Source organism: Enhydra lutris, unplaced genomic scaffold (assembly GCF_002288905.1).
Source record: "Enhydra lutris kenyoni isolate GAN:26980312 unplaced genomic scaffold, ASM228890v2 scaffoldscaffold41, whole genome shotgun sequence".
Taxonomy (NCBI): domain Eukaryota; kingdom Metazoa; phylum Chordata; class Mammalia; order Carnivora; family Mustelidae; genus Enhydra; species Enhydra lutris.
In genome coordinates this window covers 223,360-243,469 of record NW_019154125.1, presented here as the reverse complement: position 1 = coordinate 243,469, position 20,110 = coordinate 223,360, and the positions used below count along the sequence as shown (strand labels likewise).

The 20,110-nt window shown below is 38.3% G+C and overlaps 1 protein-coding gene across 1 annotated transcript in view; it reads right to left on the bottom strand.

The window, feature by feature from the left end:
- Positions 1-4,491: 4,491 nt before the first annotated feature.
- LOC111155383 (carboxypeptidase A6) overlaps positions 4,492-20,110 on the bottom strand; it is an 88,310-nt gene continuing 72,691 nt past the window's right edge. Inside the window, exons 7-9 of the mRNA XM_022515534.1 lie at positions 19,516-19,718; positions 15,285-15,369; positions 4,492-4,679 (exon numbers count right to left, since the gene is read on the bottom strand). Coding sequence (XP_022371242.1) covers positions 4,492-4,679; positions 15,285-15,369; positions 19,516-19,718 — 476 coding nt within the window. The remainder of the gene's footprint in view (positions 4,680-15,284; positions 15,370-19,515; positions 19,719-20,110) is intronic.

The following is a 20,110-nucleotide window of genomic DNA, read 5'->3' as shown; positions in this document are numbered from 1 at the left end:
ACCTAAAACTAACACATTTCCTGTGTTAAGAAAAGTAGATCATAATTTGAACTATAATTTTATTATTTGAAAAATTAATATAAAGAATAGATTATTATGTTTCCATTAATAGCCTATTAAAATAATCTCATGAGGGAGTGTTAGAACTTTAAAAAATATGCTTTATTGTTGTATGTATTCCCTAACAATTAGGCTTGAGAACAAAAGATTAATCTCAAACAAGATTCACCACTTTTTAGCTTTGTAAATAGGCTCATTAACATAAGTATTTCATGATATTTGTCTACTGTTACGGGTTGAGTTTTGTTTCCTCCCAAAAAGATATGTTGAAGTTCTAATTGCCTGTACCTCAGAATGTGACCTTATTGGAAACAGGGTCATTTAAGATGTAATTCGTTAAGATGAGGTCATACTGAAGTAAGATGGGCCCCTAATCCAATATGGCTGCTGTCCTTCCGAAAACATGGTCATGTGAGGACAGAAGACAACAGGGAGAAGGCCATGTGAGAGGAAGGCTGAGTTCAAAATTATGTAGCTGCAACCCAAAGAACATTAAAGGTTGCGGGCAATCAGTCAGAAACTAGGAAGAGGCAAGGAGTGATTTCCTACAGGTTTCGGGGTGGCGGGGGGCATGGCCATGACCTTGATTTTGGACATCCCATCTCTAGAACTGAGACAATAAATTTCTTTTGTTTTAAGCCACCCAATCTGTGGGAATTTGTTATGGCAGTCCTATGAAACTAATATAGTCACTAAAACTATCTGAGAGCTGTAACTCAACATAACCAGAACCTATAAAATTGCTTTTAATAGTAGTGGGGGAGGGTGAGTGTCTTGCTGAACTATTTAAAAAAGTGCAGGTGCTGTTTTTAGTTTGAAGTTAACATTTACATTCCTAAGCAAGGATTTATATTTTTAAATAAAACACTTTTTGTTCTCAGCACCCCTTCTCACATATAGCACCTAGCAGAGTGCTTTGAACATACATCTAGCAGTACATTTTGTGATTTAGTTTTAAAAGATTAAAAATGAAAGTAGCCTATAAACATTAAAATGCCCACTTACAGAATTTGAGCTGTAAAATATATACATAGTGCTACAGAAATGTGAGAGCAATCACTGAAAAGAATTTACATGATGTTCATGAAGGCAAAATTTCATTCTGAATTAATAAGTGGATAATAAAGAAACTATATACCCATCTAGTTTGTGGATATTCATATTGTATATTTTCTGTTGCCCTCATTTTGACTTTGAAAAAATACTCTGTACCTACACTATGTGAAGGGCAGGGGAAAAAAATAATAAAATAATATAAATGTAAGTTCTTGGTATTAATTTGCTAGTTGATCTCATTATATAGGGTATGGAATAGATGGAAATTAAAAATATAATAAAAGATGAATTTTGGGGGTTATCTGTAAATTCTTTCCCCTCTCTGAATAGGCAAGTGTTGTTTACTGTTTCGTTGTTGCAGGGATGATAATGTTTGACCGAAAGGCATCAACCGACACCAGCAAATGTTGTGGACAGAGACAGCTAAGAGAGCAAGAGTTACATAGTATGCTCTCAGTCAAAGGGAAGAGTTTCCTGGAGTCAGGGGTCCACACAGGTGACTGTGTGCATCTTTGTCAGGTCCTTTGAGAAGCAGCACCTTTCCATCCTTGAGCGTCTTCATAAGCCTCTGGCCCTTCTGGTTATTCTGAATACTTGGGTTTTCACCTGTTCTATGGGCAGAAAAAACTAGTATAAAATAATCCCCAAATCCAGGTAATTTCTGAGCATTTACTGGCAGATGGGATGAATTGAAGTTTAAATTCCCAGATGTACTACTTCTTAGCAGGCTTAAGAGCCTCAAATCTGCCTGAGATCCCTTCCTACAAATATGTAATTGAAACTACAAGATAAAAAGATAGATTTGTAAAGCATAGAAAAAATTAGTATTTCCTGATTATCTACTACACTCGAGGCTCTCAGCTAAGCATTCCACATATAATCTCATTTAAAATTTCTTTTAAATTTAAATTTAATTTTTTAACTGAAAGGTACATTTTATAAACATCAAAAAGACTTGGTGGTAAATAGTTGGGAGTGCACTTTAAAAAACACTTTCTTTAAAAGGAATACACTTTGTGTGATGTTTTCATAATTAAAAAAAGCAAAACCAGTCAAATAATATGACAAGGCTTATATTAAAAACAGCAGTCCTCAGCCCCACCCTTCCTTACTCCCAATTCCCCTTCCTTAGTCCAGTAATTCTTAATCTTCTAAATTATTTCTTCTTGAATTCACTTTCTTATGTCTAAATAACATGCATATCCTGATATTACTTGATTTCTTTTTCTTTCAGGTTTAGATGTTTATTGACTTCTGCTATGGCAGATGAAGATTTAGCTCTGCTATACCCCTTCTCTCACATACATTACTTCTTCTTCCCCTTCAAATACTTTTTTTATCATAGTTTTTGGTTAAGTAAATATTTAGGGCTAATATTATCTTAACTATATAAATATTGTTTATAGCTAAGTCATAGAGTATACCATGATTATATTTCTTCTCTTCTATAGCTCAGTGTTTTCACCAAAGTTAACAACTGCATTTTGTTGTTGCTTGCTTGGTTTCTGTGCTTTTATTATATATTTTATATACCAGATTTTCTGATATAAGTAAAACTTGCCTCTGAACATATGTTCTGTTTTGTGTTTATCTTGGAGAACTTCATCTGAGTCTTCAGCTCTCCTTTATTCTACTCCAAGTTGGTGGTTCTCTAAGCCTGGTAGATAGCTGTTACTTGGACTTTTCCCTTCACCATTATCTTGAGATTTTTTTCCCATCCCTATCTCCTATGTGGGAATTCCTATTTTCTGAGATCCTACATATTTTTCTTAATTTACTCCCTCAATTTGGTACAGCATATCCTTCAGGAAGTTCCTGAGAAAGGTTAATAATTTAGGAGCTCAATTTTATGAAAATGTTTGTATTCTACCCTCACATTTCATTGATCATTTTCCTGGGTGAAGATTTTTAGGATAGAATTTCCCCTGAAAACTCTGAATGCATTTCTCCATTGTCTTCACGCTTCACTAGTGCTGTTGAGAAGTTTCATGTTACTCTAGTCCTCATTCCTTCGTGATTATTTTTTTCTTCCCCCTTCTGGAAGTTTTTAGGCTCATCTTTTCATCCTGGTGTTCATGATGTGTCTTGGTCAGATAAATCCTCCAAGGGGATTTGCATTTCCTTCTACCAAATACTTGAGGGGTATAATCATTCTGGGATTAGTCTGGATTAAATTCTTGGCTAGATGTTTATCATACCATTTATACAGTCTGAATTTGGGCCACAAATCAGAGAGAGATGACTTGTGATTCAGCTGCAGTGTCTCCCCTCCCTACTCTTGCCAAAACTGAAATAGTCAATTTTCCATTGAATACAGTTTGGAGGTTTATTTGTAATTTACCCTTGCCCTGAGGGTACAGGCCTTGGGAATCCTAGAATTCTGGTGGGAGGAGAATCTGCTAATAGACTTTCCACCCTGGAAGAGCCTTGGGTTCTGTTCTCCGCTCCCATTCTCCAATATGCTGTGAAAATCAAAGTCTGCATCCACTTGGCTTAACAAATGCTCTCAGGATAACAGTGCATGATTTAGCTCTCCAGTTTCCTGCCTTGCTTGAGGTTTTCCTACTTTTTTTGTTTGATGTTTTAAAGATGATTTAAAAAATTACATTTTTTCCAGAAGTTGTGGTTATTTCCAACAGTCCAGATACCTATCTTGTCATATTTCTGGAAATGGAAACCTGTATCACTTTTCTAAGTCTCAGTTTCCTCATCTGAAAAAATGAGATTAATAGGAGTATCTACCTCATAGTATTTGAGCAATACATGAGATTATTAGTGGAAAGCTCTTAACGCTATGTCTGGGACCTCAATTAATGTTTACTTCTGTTTTTGTAACTGGTATTCTCAGAGTCTAAACATGAATGCTCTATCTTGGTATATTTTTATAGGTATATGATGCACTAATGCCAGGTTATGAAGATGTGAAGAATCTAAGGTCTTGATAAGTTGTGTATTTATTAAGAAATATAGTTGTCTCTGTTTCAAAAGTTTCCACTGCAAATGAAAACAAAGTGATTGAACATTAGTAGCCTAAATCTTAATTGAGAAAAGGAGATTTATTGCAGTGAAATCCTTAATTTGTACATTTCTTGAGATAATAGAGCTTGAAAATATCCCCTCTTCCCCTTCCTCAAATATGACTCAAAATGATATAAAACGGAGGATTTCTCTTACAGCAAACTAGGCTATGCTCAGATTCTTTTAACGAATTTTGTATTGCCACAGAAACTTGAATTGCATAAAGTACGTCCTTTTAAAGTCCACAGATATGTTCTTTCTAAGAAGTTGCCCTTCTTTTTAAAAACAATTTCCCCCCATTGACAAGTAGTTCTTGCAGAGAACCAGCCGTCTGGTGGTTGACCTGACCTTTGGATCTCAGGGACATTTCTTTAGGAGGTGCATTGTGATATTCTTCACAGCCAGCATGGTCTCTGTACAGGTTGGTTTGATGAGCACCTCTGGAAGTAAAAATCCAAAATGTCCAGTGTCACGAAGTTCAAAAGCAAATGTGTAGGGTATTCCGTTTTTGTAGGCCCAATCCATTGAGCTACCAGAGCTCACATCTAAAAGTTAAAAAAAAAAAAAAAAAAAAAAGAACCTCGCTGAAAAGTCTGCATAATTTTCTAAGTTCATCTGTAGTACTTGCTTACTAGGCGATCTGAAATCCTTCTAATTAAACACTGTCTCAGCAAGAATGGTTTAACAGTAGTTCCTTGGTGTTAGGCTCATGGAACTTAAGAATCCGACCTGCCACCATCTTGGAGGATCTAGACTAGGTAGTAATGCTTTTCCAGTGTGATGACCTCAAAATTTCTCAGCCTCAATTCCAGTAACATTTATCTCCACCCTCACTTCAGTCACCCATAAACAACCTAATCCCCGGCCCAGTTTCTCTGTTTTCACTCTTTGAGAGGGAGCTGGAGAAAGTCTTTGCTGTAAAATCACACTGGTCACTGATGTCCTCTGTTCTCAATGCTGCTCTGGTCTCCTTTTTCTAGAACTTCACTTACCAAACATTTCTCAGGCTCTTGTAGGCCTGTTCCTCACTGAACCATATTCCCCATGCCCATAAAAGGTAATCATCCCACGTCCTCCTCTATGGACATCACAGCCCTCCAGCTGCCCTCCTCCTAGCTCAGAGGTGGAGCCCTGCATGGTTTTTTGTTTGTTTGTTTCTTTAAGGGTCGTCTTTTGATTCCATTCATCATTGTCTTCCTTGGTAGTCAGAGGGTTCCTTCTCTGGGACCTAGTTTCATTAATTAAACTACCTTCTCTTGTATCTGCAATGACCAAAATATTCAAGCACCAATTTCATATGGCACTTCCTTCTCATGCTATATGCCATCCTTTTTTTTCTTTGTCCTTTGCTTTAGAACATAAAGAGAATCCATACATGTTGCCTCTATATCCTCAACCACTTTCAGTCTGGTTCTTGCCTCTGCCTGTTTACAAAAACTTTGTTCTTGAAGGTCACTAGTGACAGCAGGCCTAATCTCCTTTCTTGCTTTGCTTTCCCCCCGCCACAGACCCCACTTTCAACCTCTCAACAACCTTTCATGTAGCTGGTAATTCATTGGCAATTCTCTCTTTCTGGCTCCTGTGACCTCACATGCTCCAGCTTTTCAGCACAGGTTGAAAGTGCAGGCACTAGAGGCAGACGAAGTGTTTGGGCTGTATCAGATCCCACCACCTATTGTGACTTGTCTGAGCCTCAATCTTCCCTTTAGAAAAGGGATGGTAATACCTACTGCAGAGTGTCATTGTGGAAATTAAACAAAATAATGTGCTAGGATACATAAGCCCTTATTATTTTGCATCTTTACGCCCCAAAGTGCCTTGTATATAGTTTTTAGCATAACAGGCTCTTAATAATTATAAATAAAACTTTTATGGAAGAATCTTTATAGGGACAACTGGGGGCTCAGTTGGTTAAGCATCTGCCCTCGGCTCAGGGTCCTGGGATCGAGTCCCATGTCAGCTCCCTGCTAAGCAGGGAGTCTGCTTGTCCCTCTCCCTCTGTGCTCTCTCTCTCTCTCTCTCTTACTCTTGCTCAAGTAAATAAAGAGAATCTTTAAAAAAAATTTAAAAAGAAGAATCTTTACAAACTTTTTTCTTGAAATTAATATGATCCAGATTGACCTAACTCTGTTATTATTAAAAAATTTTCAGAGTATGTTCATCTGCTCGAATAATATCCTTTTTAACCTATTTTTGCCAGGACAAGTTAGAGATAAATTATGTTAAGATGACAATTAAAACACTCTGCTGTTTCTCAGTCTCCCTTTGGTTTAGTTAAGGACAGAAGGTAGGCTGTGGCTTCATTGTTCCTCTGGGTTAGAGTACACTGGAATTGCAAATAGTAGTCACAGAAGCCAGAGTCAGCGTGTGCCAATAGTTACATCATCGTGATGTGACAGCCTCATTTCTATGGTAACAGGTTGTTCTTGGTAAATATAATACTATGACTGTGGCTTGATATCAAGCTGAAAAGGTAAACTGTAAGATTGTTTAAAAATTAATGTTTAAACTTAATATATATTATATTGGTAATAATTAAGAATATGATTTTAGGAAATACTATATTTCTTTTTTTCAGGATGACACTACTGAAAAACTTTTATTTTAAAAAGATTTTATTTATTTATTTGATACAGAGAGAGATATCACAAGTAGGCAGAGAGAGAGGGGGAAGCAGGCTCCCTGCTGAGCAGAGAGCCCGATGTGGGGCTCGATCCCAGGACCCTGAGATCATGACTTGAGCCGAAGGCAGAGGCTTTAACACAATGAGACACCCAGGCGCCCCTGAAAAACTTTTTTTTTTAAAGTATGGTTTTGTTTTTTTTTAAGATTTTATTTATTTATTTGACAGAGAAAGAGAGAGAGAGCACAAATGGGGTAGGGGCAGAGGGAGAAGGAGAGGGAGAAGGAGTCTTCCCCTGAATAGGGAGCCTGACGTGGGGCTTGATCCCAGGACTCTGGGGTTGTGACCTGAGCTGAAGTCAGACACTTAACTGATTGAGCCACCCAGGTGCCCCCGAAAAACAGTTCTAAAAAGGTCAGCATGAGACCAATGATCATAGACTTTGAAAATAATCCTGATACTTAAGACATTCATTATTAGGATATACTTATTTGATAAGCAATGTTAATTGGCAAACCAAACTTTTCTGTGAAGGCTGAAGAAAACGAGTGGTTAAGAATATAATAATTGGTAGGTTAAAGAAATCAAGGAGAAATTTGGTACTTCACTGAAAGCAAAATTAGATGTCAGTAACTATAAATATACATACAACCTATGTGTATGCATACATAGACATTCAGATATATATGATTTCTTGCTAGATTTTCCAACTCATATAGTTGAAAAATTTTAGAGTTTGAGAGGCCATGAGAGATGACATAGTCCAATTCCTCACTTAACAGTTGTGGAAACCGAAGCTCAGGATTAATATCCTGGCCAGGATTATATCCTGATTAGTGCCAAAATCAGGGCTAGAATCCCCGTCTTCTGGTCTTTTGTTCAAGTTCTTTCCATATACCCAGTTGCTCTTTATTTCAATAAAATATTAGCAAATTACATTCAGCAGTACATGAAGGGAATTATTCAGCATGATCCAGTGGGATTTATTCCTGGGCTGCAGGGGTGGTTCAATACTTGCAAGTCAATCAACATGATACACCATATTAATAAAAAAAAGGATAAGAACTGTATGATCCTGTCAATAGATGCTGGAAAAGCATTTGACAAAATACAGCATCCTTTCCCGGATCCTTATTGGAAGGCTTAGCCTCAGCAATGAGACAACAAAAAGAAATAAAAGACATCCAAATTGACAAGGAAGAAGTGAAAATTTACTCTATGCAGACAACATGATACTCCATGTAGAAAACCCTAAAGACTCCACCGAAAATTGCTAGAATTCATACATGAATTCAGCAAAGTCACGGGATGTAAAATCAATGTGCAGAAATCTGTGGCATTTCTATATACCAATAACAAAGCAGCAGAAAAAGAAATAAAGAAATTGATCTCATTTGCAACCGCACCAAAACCAGTAAGATACCTAAGAATAAGTAAAGAAGTAAAAGGTGTGTACTCTGAAAACTATAGAACACTTATGAAAGCAATTAGAGAGGACACAAAAAAGGAAAAACATTTTCCATGCTCTTGGACTGGATGAACAAACATTGTCAAAATATCTATACTATTCAAAGCAATCTACACATTTAATGCAATCCCTATCAAAATATCACCAGCACTTTTCACAGAGCTAGAATGAACCATCTTCAAATTTATATGGAACTGGAGGGAGGAGTCAAGATGGCGGAGAAGTAGCAGGCTGAGACTACTTCAGGTAGAGGGAGATCAGCTAGATAGCTTATCTAAAGATTGCAAACACCTACAAATCCAATGGGAGATCAAAGAGAAGAAGAACAGCAATTCTAGAAACAGAAAATCAACCACTTTCTGAAAGGTAGGACTGGTGGAAAGTGAATCCAAAGCGACAGGAAGATAGACTGCAGGGGGAGGGGCCGGCTCGCGGCAAGCGGCAGAGCAGCGGAGCACTAAATCAGGACTTTTAAAAGTCTGTTCCGCTGAGGGACATTGCTCCAGAGGCTTAACCGGGGTGAAGCCCATGCGGGGTCAGCGTGGCCTCAGGTCCCGCAGGGTCGCAGAAGGATCGGAGGTGTCTGAGTGTCGCAGAGCTTACAGGTATTAGAACGGGGAAGCCGGCTACAGAGACAGAGCCGAGGAATGAGCTCTAAACTCGGGGTTACCTTGAACCGGTCACAGGCTCGGTCAGCTCGGAGTGCGGCCAGAGGCCAGGGTGACGGGAGTAATTGGGCACTGTTCTCTGAGGGCACACTGAGGAGTGGGGCCCCAGGCTCTTGGCTCCTTCGGGCCGGAGACTGGGAGGCCGCCATTTTCATTCCTGCCCTCCAGAACTCTACGGAAAGCGCTCAGGGAACAAAAGCTCCCGAAAGCAAACCCGAGAGGATTACTCAGTCCGGCCTCTGGTAAGGGCGGTGCAACTCCTCCTGGGGCAAAGACACTTGAGAATCACTACAACAGGCCACTCCCCCAGAAGATCAACAAGAAATCCAGCCAGGACCAAGTTCACCTACCAAGGAGTGCAGGTTCAATACCAAGGAGAGCAGCAGAATTCCAGAGGAGGAGAAAGCAAAGCACGGAACTCACGGCTTTCTCCCCATGGTTCTTTAGCCTTGCAGTTAATTTAATTTTTTTTTCTTTTTCAATTTTTTTTCTCTTTTTCTGCTAAAATGTTTTAACTTTTACCCTTTTCTTTTTTAACGTTTTTAAACTAGTTTATCTAATATATATATATTTTTCCTTTTTATATTTTTTCTTTATTTGTTTTCTTCTTTTAATTCTTTCTTTCTTTCTTTTTTTTTTTCTTTCTTAACCTCTTTTTATCCCCATTCTCCCCCATCACGATTTGGGATCTCTTCTGATTTGGTTAAAGCATATTTTCCTGGGGTTGTTGCCACCCTTTTAGTATTTTACTTGCTCCTTCATATACTCTTAGCTGGACAAAATGACAAGGCAGAAAAATTCACCACAAAAAAAAAAAAAAAGAGCAAGAGGCAGTACCAAAGGCTAGGGACCTAATCAATACAGACATTGGTAATATGTCAGATCTAGAGTTCAGAATGACGATTCTCAAGGTTCTAGCAGGGCTCGAAAAAGGCATGGAAGATATTAGAGAAATACTCTCTGGAGATATAAAAGCCCTCTCTGGAGAAATAAAAGAACTAAAATCTAACCAAGTGGAAATCAAAAAAGCTATTAATGAGGTGCAATAAAAAATGGAGGCTCTCACTGCTAGGATAAATGAGGCAGAAGAAAGAATTAACGATATAGAAGACCAAATGACAGAGAATAAAGAAGCTGAGCAAAAGAGGGACAAACAGCTACTGGACCATGAGGGGAGAATTCGAGAGATAAGTGACACCATAAGACGAAACAACATTAGAATAATTGGGATTCCAGAAGAAGAAGAAAGGGAGAGGGGAGCAGAAGGTATATTGGAGAGAATTATTGGAGAGAATTTCCCTAATACGGGAAAGGGAACAAGCATCAAAATCCAGGAGGTGCAGAGAACCCCCCTCAAAATCAACAAGAATAGGTCCACACCCCATCACCTAATAGTAAAATTTACAAGTCTTAGTGACAAAGAGAAGATCCTGAAAGCAGCCCGGGAAAAGAAGTCTGTAACGTACAATGGTAAAAATATTAGATTGGCAGCAGACTTATCCACAGAGACCTGGCAGGCCAGATAGAGCTGGCATGATATATTCAGAGCACTAAACGAGAAAAACATGCAGCCAAGAATACTATATCCAGCTAGGCTATCATTGAAAACAGAAGGAGAGATTAAAAGCTTCCAGGACAAACAAAAACTGAAAGAATTTGCAAACACCAAACCAGCTCTACAGGAAATATCGAAAGGGGTCCTCTAAGCAAAGAGAGGCCCAAAAAGTAGTAGATCAGAAAGGAACAGAAACAATATACAATAACAGTCACCTTACAGGCAATACAATGGCACTAATATCATATCTCTCAATAGTTACCCTGAATGTTAATGGGCTAAATGCCCCAATCAAAAGACACAGGGTATCAGAATGGATAAAAAAACAAAATCCATCTATATGTTGCCTATAAGAAACTCATTTTAGACCCGAAGACACCTCCAGATTTAAAGTGAGGGGGTGGAAAAGAATTTACCATGCTAATGGACATCAGAAGAAAGCAGGAGTGGCAATTCTTATATCAGATCAATTAGATTTTAAGCCAAAGACTATAATAAGAGATGAAGAAGGACACTATATCATACTCAAAGGGTCTGTCCAACAAGAAGATCTAACAATTTTAAATATCTATGCCCCTAACATGGGAGCAGCCAACTATATAAACCAATTAATAACAAAATCAAAGAAACACATCAACAATAATACAATAATAGTAGGGGACTTTAACACTCCCCTCACTGAAATGGACAGATCATCCAAGCAAAAGATCAACAAGGAAATAAAGGCCTCAAATGACACACTGGACCAGATGGACATCACAGATATATTCAGAACATTTCATCCCAAAGCAACAGAATACACATTCTTTTCTAGTGCACATGGAACATTCTCCAGAATAGATCACATCCTCGGTCCTAAATCAGGTCTCAAGCGGTATCAAAAGATTGGGATCATTCCCTGCATATTTTCAGACCACAATGCTCTGAAGCTAGAACTCAATCACAAGAGGAAATTTGGAAAGAACCCAAATACATGGAGACTAAACAGCACCCTTCTAAAGAATGAATGGGTCAACCAGGAAATTAAAGAAGAATTGAAAAAATTCATGGAAACAAATGATAATGAAAACACAACGGTTCAAAATCTGTGGGACACAACAAAGGCAGTCCTGAGAGGAAAATATATAGCGGTACAAGCCTTTCTCAAGAAACAAGAAAGGTCTCAGGTACACAAGCTAACCCTACACCCAAAGGAGCTGGAGAAAGAACAAGAAAGAAACCCTAAACCCATCAGGAGAAGAGAAATCATAAAGATCAGAGCAGAAATCAATGAAATAGAAACCAAAAAAACAATAGAACAAATCAACGAAACTAGGAGCTGGTTCTTTGAAAGAATTAATAAGATCGATAAACCCCTTGCCAGACTTATCAAAAAGAAAAGAGAAAGGACCCAAATAAATAAAATCATGAATGAAAGAGGAGAGATCACAACGAACACCAAAGAAATACAGACGATTATAAGAACATACTATGAGCAACTCTACGCCAACAAATTTGACAATCTGGAAGAAATGGATGCATTCCTAGAGACATATAAACTACCACAACTGAACCAGGAAGAAATAGAAAGCCTGAACAGACCCATAACCAGTAAGGAGATTGAAACAGTCATCAAAAACCTCCAAACAAACAAAAGCCCAGGGCCAGACAGCTTCCCGGGGGAATTCTACCAAACATTTAAAGAAGAACTAATTCCTATTGGGATTTCATCAAGATCTAAAGCTTTTGCACAGCAAAGGAAAACAGTTAACAAAACCAAAAGACAACTGACAGAATGGGAGAAGATATTTGCAAACGACATATCAGATAAAGGGCTAGTGTCCAGAATCTATAAAGAACTAATCAAACTCAACACCCAAAGAACAAATAATCCAATCAAGAAATGGGCAGAGGACATGAACAGACATTTCTGCAAAGAAGACATCCAGATGGCCAACAGACACATGAAAAAGTGCTCCATATCACTCAGCATCAGCGAAATACAACTCAAAACCACAATGAGATATCACCTCACACCAGTCAGAATGACTAAAATTAACAAGTCAGGAAATGACAGATGCTGGTGAGGATGTGGAGAAAAGGGAACCCTCCTACACTGTTGGTGGGAATGCAAGCTGGTGCAACCACTCTGGAAAACAGCATGGAGGTTCCTCAAAATGTTGAAAATAGAACTCCCCTATGACCCAGCAATTGCACTACTGGGTATTTACCCTAAAGATACAAACGTAGTGATCCGAAGGGGCACGTGCACCCGAATGTTTATAGCAGCAATGTCTACAATAGCCAAACTATGGAAAGAACCTAGATGTCCATCAACAGATGAATGGATAAAGAAGATGTGGTATATATACACAATGGAATACTATGCAGCCATCAAAAGAAATGAAATCTTGCCATTTGCAAAGACATTGATAGAACTAGAGTGTATCATGCTTAGCGAAATAAGTCAATCGGAGAAAGACAATTATCATATGATCTCCCTGATATGAGGGAGAGGAGATGCAACATGGGGGGTTAAGGGGGTAGGAGAAGAGTAAATGAAACAAGATGTGATTGGGAGGGAGACAAACCATAAGTGACTCTTAATCTCACAAAACAAAATGAGGGTTAATGGGGGGAGGGGGGGTGGGGTTATGCACATTGGGGTTGGGTATGTGCTATGGTGAGTGCTGTGAAATGTGTAAACCTGGCGATTTACAGACCTGTACCCCTGGGGATAAAAATATATGTTTATAAAAAATAAAATTAAAAAATAAAATAAAATTTATAAAAAAAAAAATCTAAAAAAAAAAAAATTTCCATGGAACCACATAAGACCCCAAATAGCCAAAGTAATTCTGAAAAAGAAAAACAATACTGGAGGCATTACAATTCCACATTTTGAGCTATGTAACAAAGCTGTAGTCATCAAGACCGCATGGTACTATAACAAATGCAGACATATAGATCAATGGAATAGAATAGAGAACCCAGAAATGGACCCACAACTATATGGTCAACTAATCTTTGGATTTTTTGCAGGAAAGAACGTCCAATGGAAAAAAATAGTCTCTTCACAAATGGTGTTGGGAAAACCACACAGCAGCATGCAGAACAATGAAACTGGATCACTTTCTTACACCACACACAAAAACAAATTAAAAATGGATGAAAGACCTAAATGTGAGACCAGAAACCAACAACATCCTAGAAGAGAACATAGAAACTTCTTTGACCTCAGCTTTAACAATTTTCTTACTAGACATGTCACCACAGGTGAGGAAAACAAAAGCAAAAATGAACTATTGGGACTTCCTCAAGATAAGAATTTTCTGCACAGTGAAGTACACAGTCAACAAAACTAAAAGTCAGCTTACAGAATGGGAGAATATATTTGCAAATTACCTATCTGATGAAAGGTTAGTATCCAAAACCTATAAAGAACTTACCAACTTAACACCCAAAAACCAAATAACCTGGTTAAGAAATGGGTAGAAGATATGAGTAGACATTTTTCCAAAGAAGACATCCAGATAGGTTACAGACACATGAAAAGATGCTCACCATCACTCATCGTCAGAGAAATACAAATCAGAGCCATGATAAGATACCACTTCACACCTGCTAGAATGGCTAAAATTAACAACACAGGAAACAATACGTGTTGGCGAGGATGCAGAGAAAGGGGAGCCCTCTTGCATTGTTGGTGGGAATGCACACTGGTGCAGCAACTCTGGAGAACAGTATGGAGGTTCCTCAAAAAGTTAAAAATAGAAGTGTCCCATGAGCCTGCAGTTATACAACCAAGTATTTACCAAAAAGATACAAAAATACAGACTTGAAGGAATACATGCACCCCGATGTTTATAGCAGCATTATCAACAATAGCCAAACTATGGAGAGAACTCAACTGTCCATCAACTGGTGAATGGATAAAGAAGTGGTACACACACACAAATGGAATATTAGCCATCAAAAAAATGAAATCTTGACATTTGCAATGTTGTGGATGGAGCTAGAGTGTATTATGCTAAGTGAAATAAGTCAGTCAGTAAAAGACAAATACCACATGATCTCACTCATATGTGGAATTTAAGAAAGAAAACAGATGTATATATGGGACAGGAGAAAAAGAAAAAAAGGTGAGAGGGAAAGAAGCCATAAGAGGCTTTTAACAGTAGAGAACAAACGGAGATAATGGAGGGAGGTGGGTGGCAGATGGGCTAGATGGGTGATGGATATTATTAAGGAGGGCCCTTGTTGTGTTGAGCACTGGGTGCTGTATATAGAATTCAATGAATCATTGAATTCTCCTCCAGAAACCAATATTGTACTGTATGCTAACTACCTAAAATTCAAATAATAAATTTATTTGAAAAAGAAAAAAAAAATTTAAAATCACCTTTTAAGGGGAAATTCAGCTGAAGCCATTACATAAGAAATACAATTTCATAGCAAGAATGGTGGAGGAAAGGAATAAAAGGAAAGCTCTTTTAGGGCTGAGACATTACTTCATTATATACTCAAGGCCCATTTCCACCCCTACAGTAGTTACAATAGTTTAAGAAGCCCATTTGGGTACTTTCTACTGTCATAAGATCTCATTTCAACTTTGTAGTCATTACTACATGCTTAGAATAGTCTCTGCTTAGAATTTATTTCAATTGGTACAGTGATTTATGTCAAGCAGTGTAAAACTAATCAAATATAAACTCCTTCCATCTTCCTTGGCTAATTTGGTTGTCAAAAATTTCTCATTAAGGGGGAACACACTTCTGTTGTTTTTTTAAAGGAAGTCATTTTACAGGATCTTGGTTCAAGAGATGATTTCTAACACAAAATACAGAGGAAACTTACACAACGTGCTGGAGGCAGGTCCATATCTATACTGTACCCCATATACTGACCGAAGTGCATTCACAGCTTTATAAGCTGCATATTCCTGTGAGGGAAAAGGGAGAGCTGATATCACTTTACGTCACTGCATTGAAACCCTAAGAAACACTGGCATGTTGTTTGAGCCTTATCAGTCTTCAATTTGGAGAGCAAGGTTGGGCACATTAGGTAATAGGTATATTTAATAATAATGGTAATAATATTCCTTGTCACATGCTGCAGTTTATATTTTAGAACACATTATGTCCTTTGATTGATCCTTACACCAAGTCAGTGATCAGTAATATTTCCATTTTACAGACAAGAAAGAAAAGGCTCAGCAAGGTTCAATGGGCAGGTTGGGGTTGCATGACAAGGAGTAGTCGAGGTAAGTGCCCATATCTTCTAATGCTGATTTAGTGTTCTGTCCTCTTCACTTTCATTCAGAGACACTTGTTTCTATGAATTACAAAATGCTTGACAGGGCAGAGCCCATGCCAGTCTTCTTCATAGCTACATATGCATTATTTAGCAATGTGCCTGTGTATAACAGAAGCTTAGTCGATATTTCTTGCATGAATGTTGAATAACCATAGCTCTGCAAGGGTGTCAAGATAATCTTATTGATCCTTAAGTACATACTTCAGTGGCTATGTACAAGATATTTAAAACACACTTGGATCAATTAGAAACCCTTTAGTTCAGGAAGAGTATCTTCTCTTATGCTATTCATTTATTCCTGCAGGAATAGGAAGAACAATTGTGGAATGCTCCATGACTTCTAGAGTTACATACGCCTCTGACAGAGCTCAGGTTCTGCTAAGATGGAGAAATTCTGAGGCGGAACGCTACCTATCAATGCTCCAAATCAGGAAAAATGAACAACACAGTAAAAATACTAAAAGGCGAATGTTCTAACATAAACTAAAGTGATACTGACTACACTTCAAAACATTTTCAAATGGTGTAACAGCATTAGTTTCGATAAGGAGTTAGAGAAGTATTGTATGACCAGTGAGAGGAAAAGAAGTATGGTGAAACCGGTATATAGCTCTCCCATTTCAATTTGCCTATAAATGATTTATTATACCGGTTGAAGTTCTCTGGGCAACACGGCGCTGTGTGTTGGACCCAGCTTCAGCTTGCTGTCCTCATTCACCTCAGGGATGCATAAGGCAGCATTTGTAGCAAATGCTACTCTTGGAGGATATTAAGGGACCAGCCTCCAGAACCTGGCAGACAATTTATTATTCATCTCACTGAGGATGACATCCTCCTCTCAGGAGCCAACAGAAAAGGAATGTAAACACCATAATAAGATACTTTTACGGAGAATGTTCTGAGATTTTAACATCTTCTCCAATGATTTCAGCAATATTCCATGGCAAAGGCAGATATTTCTACATTTCGAAGATTACTGTGTTCTGCTGGTGAGGAGAATTTTGTTCCTCATTATTTCAGATGACTAAACTACCCCCAAAAATCTTTTAAGAAAAAAAATACAACCACTTGGTTTATTTACACAAAATGTATGCACAGTTTTAACGTTTTGAGCTCATGGCACTTCTATCACTCAGGTGCAGGTGGAGGCTGATAAGATGGTTGGATATGATCAGTCCACAAAAAGTAAAAACTTCATAAAATTCTCTAGGAATTATTTTCCAGGGTGGTGTAGCCGGATACCCATTTGAAAGAGTTTATGCAATTCCTCCTTTCTTTATCGCTTCCTCTTTTCAATTGTTCAAAAGGACCCAGGCCTCACTTAGTGAACCTCAACTAAGTCAGGAATATATTTTTTATTCAAATAGTTCCATATTTAAAGCAAGTTAATGAATGACCTAAAAATGTTAGTGAAACAAAGGCTCCTACATTGATGGAATTTTAACTTTTTTTTTTTTAAGATTTTTTATTTATACATTTCACAGAGGGAGAGACAGCAAGAGAGGAAACACAAGCAGTGGGAGAGGGAGAAGGAGGCTTCTTGCTGAGCAGGGAGCCTGATGCGGGGCTCAATCCCAGGACCTGAGCCGAAGGCAGACACTTAATGACGGAGTCACCCAGGCGTCCCTGATGGGATGTTTTTGAACAATTTATTAGAATTGGAAGGTTTCTGTTAACATTCAGAGACTACCTAGTTTCTGAGAATTTTAATTGTGGCATTAATGACTTAGATTATATGTAACCTGGTAACAGTATTTCTCAACAGTGGTATTATTGACAGTCTGGACTGAATAATTCTTTGCTGCAGGAGGCTGTCCTGTACATTGTAGGCTGTTTAGCAGCATCGGCCTCTATCCACTAGCTGCTAATAACATCCTCCAGCCTTGTGATAATCAAAATGTCTTCAGCGTCATTCAGTGTCTCTGGGAGGCAAAGTCATCCTTGATTGTGAATCACTGGTATACTCTTTATACCATATCCAAGACAGACAAAATCTGATCCAAGACAAAATGAAAATAAGCTTAACTCAGGTAATAGTTTTAATATATTGCATACTCCATTTAGTCTGTTGTGAGAATATAAATAGACACTGTGCCCAACTTAGAAAGGGCTGAATATAAACCTAGAGAAGCATTGTGTGATACAGGGTGGTTAAAAATAGGTTAACAGTTGGGTTAAAAACAACAACAACAACAACAACAACAACAACCCTATTTGACTCACACAGTAGTTGATGAATTGCACTTTTTTTAAAAAAAAAATTTTATATATTTATTTGACAGATGGAGATCACAAGTATGGGTGATCAGAGTTCTTTGGTAGGTAATCAGCTCACTTTAGGGTACAGGTTGAAACCGCGCCTCCTCCTACTTCCCCACCATCTTGTCTCTTCTGGAGATCACAAGTAGGCAGAGAAGCAGGCAGAGAGAGAGGAGGAAGCAGGCTCTCTGCTGAGCAGAGAGCCAGATCTGGGGCTTGATCCCTGGGATCATGACCCTGGGATCATGACCTGAGCAGAAGGCAGAGTTTTTAACCCACTGAGCCACCCAGACACCCCACGAATTGCACTCTTAAATAGAACTACCACCTTTATAAAATTTCTCAAGAGAATTTGCTCAGAGTTTTTGCTTGGTTATGCCAAGAACAAAGTTCCTCTTTGGACAGAATAGAAGCCTTCCCTCAGGCCTTCCTCAGACCTCCTCATGTTCTCAATTCCTTCCAGGTCCTAGACATCTGGGTCAGGAATTCCTGCCACTCCAACCAACTGGTGAAGAATTTAGAGATCAAGGTGTAGGAAGAAAGGGGATGCTTCTCTTTTATCAAAGCTTTTAATTCAAGAAGAATTATACATACAGAAGAATATACACATTTTCAGTTCATAACTCAATGAATGATCACAAATTACACACACTCATGTAACCATCGTCCAGGCCAAAGGATAGAACATCAACAGCAAAACCCAAAAGCTTTCCTTCCTATACGTCATCCTAGTCACTGTTCCCTTCCTCTCCCTCATTTCTAACACTGTATATTAGTTTGACCTGGTTTTGAATTTTATAGTCCTTCAGATGCCAGAGGCTCTGAATCAGACTCACTTTACAAGGCATTTTGCCCTACAGTGGATAGCTTGTTGGGTTTCTGAGATGAGGAAGAAAGAAACTGCTTTTTCACTGCCAACTAATCTTATGCCTGAAGGCTGTTCATTCTCAGCACCAACTTGTCAGATACATGCCCAGAGACTTAGTACCATTAAGCAAATAGTGCTCATAAATTAAATCTTACTTTTAATTAATGAGAGTCAGACCATAATTTATGAACAATTATTTACTCAATAAAATTAATTATAGTCCTGCATATTTGACCGAAGCTGTAATACTAATCACATCCATCCTGACAACTTTCTGTGTAACCCGTGCTAAGAATGTAAATTGGTTTGAAATGACTGCATTTGAGAAGCAGCGTAGCGCAGTGGTTCAAAGTGACAAGGCCAGAGCTAGACTGGGGGCTGAAGCCTGGCCAGGGCACTTAGTAGCTGTGCATTCTGTGTCTAATTACTTTATTTCCCTAGGTTTCAGTTTCCTCATCTGTAAAATGGGGACAATAATAGTTACCTATCTCATATGCTTATGGAAAATAAATGAGTTGATATGTAAAAGATGCTTATTAGAATAAACACAATATGTGTTTGCTATTACCATTACTACTCAGACCCCTTTTAGCTTTAGAAAAGAAGCGTAAAGCATGACATGCATATACAAGTGCAAATACTTACCACACAGCTAAAGTTGGGGATTGTTGCGTATTTGTAAGAATAGGGATATAGCAACATCTGAGCATATGCATGAAAGGAGAGGTAAGCTCTAATGTGCTTCCTGTGTTTTCGGAGGAAAGTGGCTACAGCTTTCACTTCTGGCTCAGATTCTGGGAAAGGTCCACAGTATGTATCATCACAAGGGTTCATAGAAGCTCCTTCATCTGCAAGATAGAAGAGAAAATGGGGTGATGGAATGGATAGGCAAGAAGCAAGAAACACGGATCAGCTTTCTTAAACTGATTTTTTCTTTAGTTTCTATAAGCATACAGCATTGTTAAGCAATTCATCTTACTTCTCATTTACAGAAACCAATACTGAAAAATCCAAGGTGGTTCAAACCACCACGCACAATAGGAGGGTGCCCTGAATAGGAACTAGGCACTGATTGTTTAAATGAGCCTGCATAAACCACTTGGAAAAGGATGGCTTTATCAGTGGGAGACCTAATTCTATATGATCCCCAGATCAGGTAAGGCTCCTATACCCCATGATGCCTCCATTTTTCCTCCATAACATTTAACACACCTGTAATTAGTGCCCAGTATTTACCTGC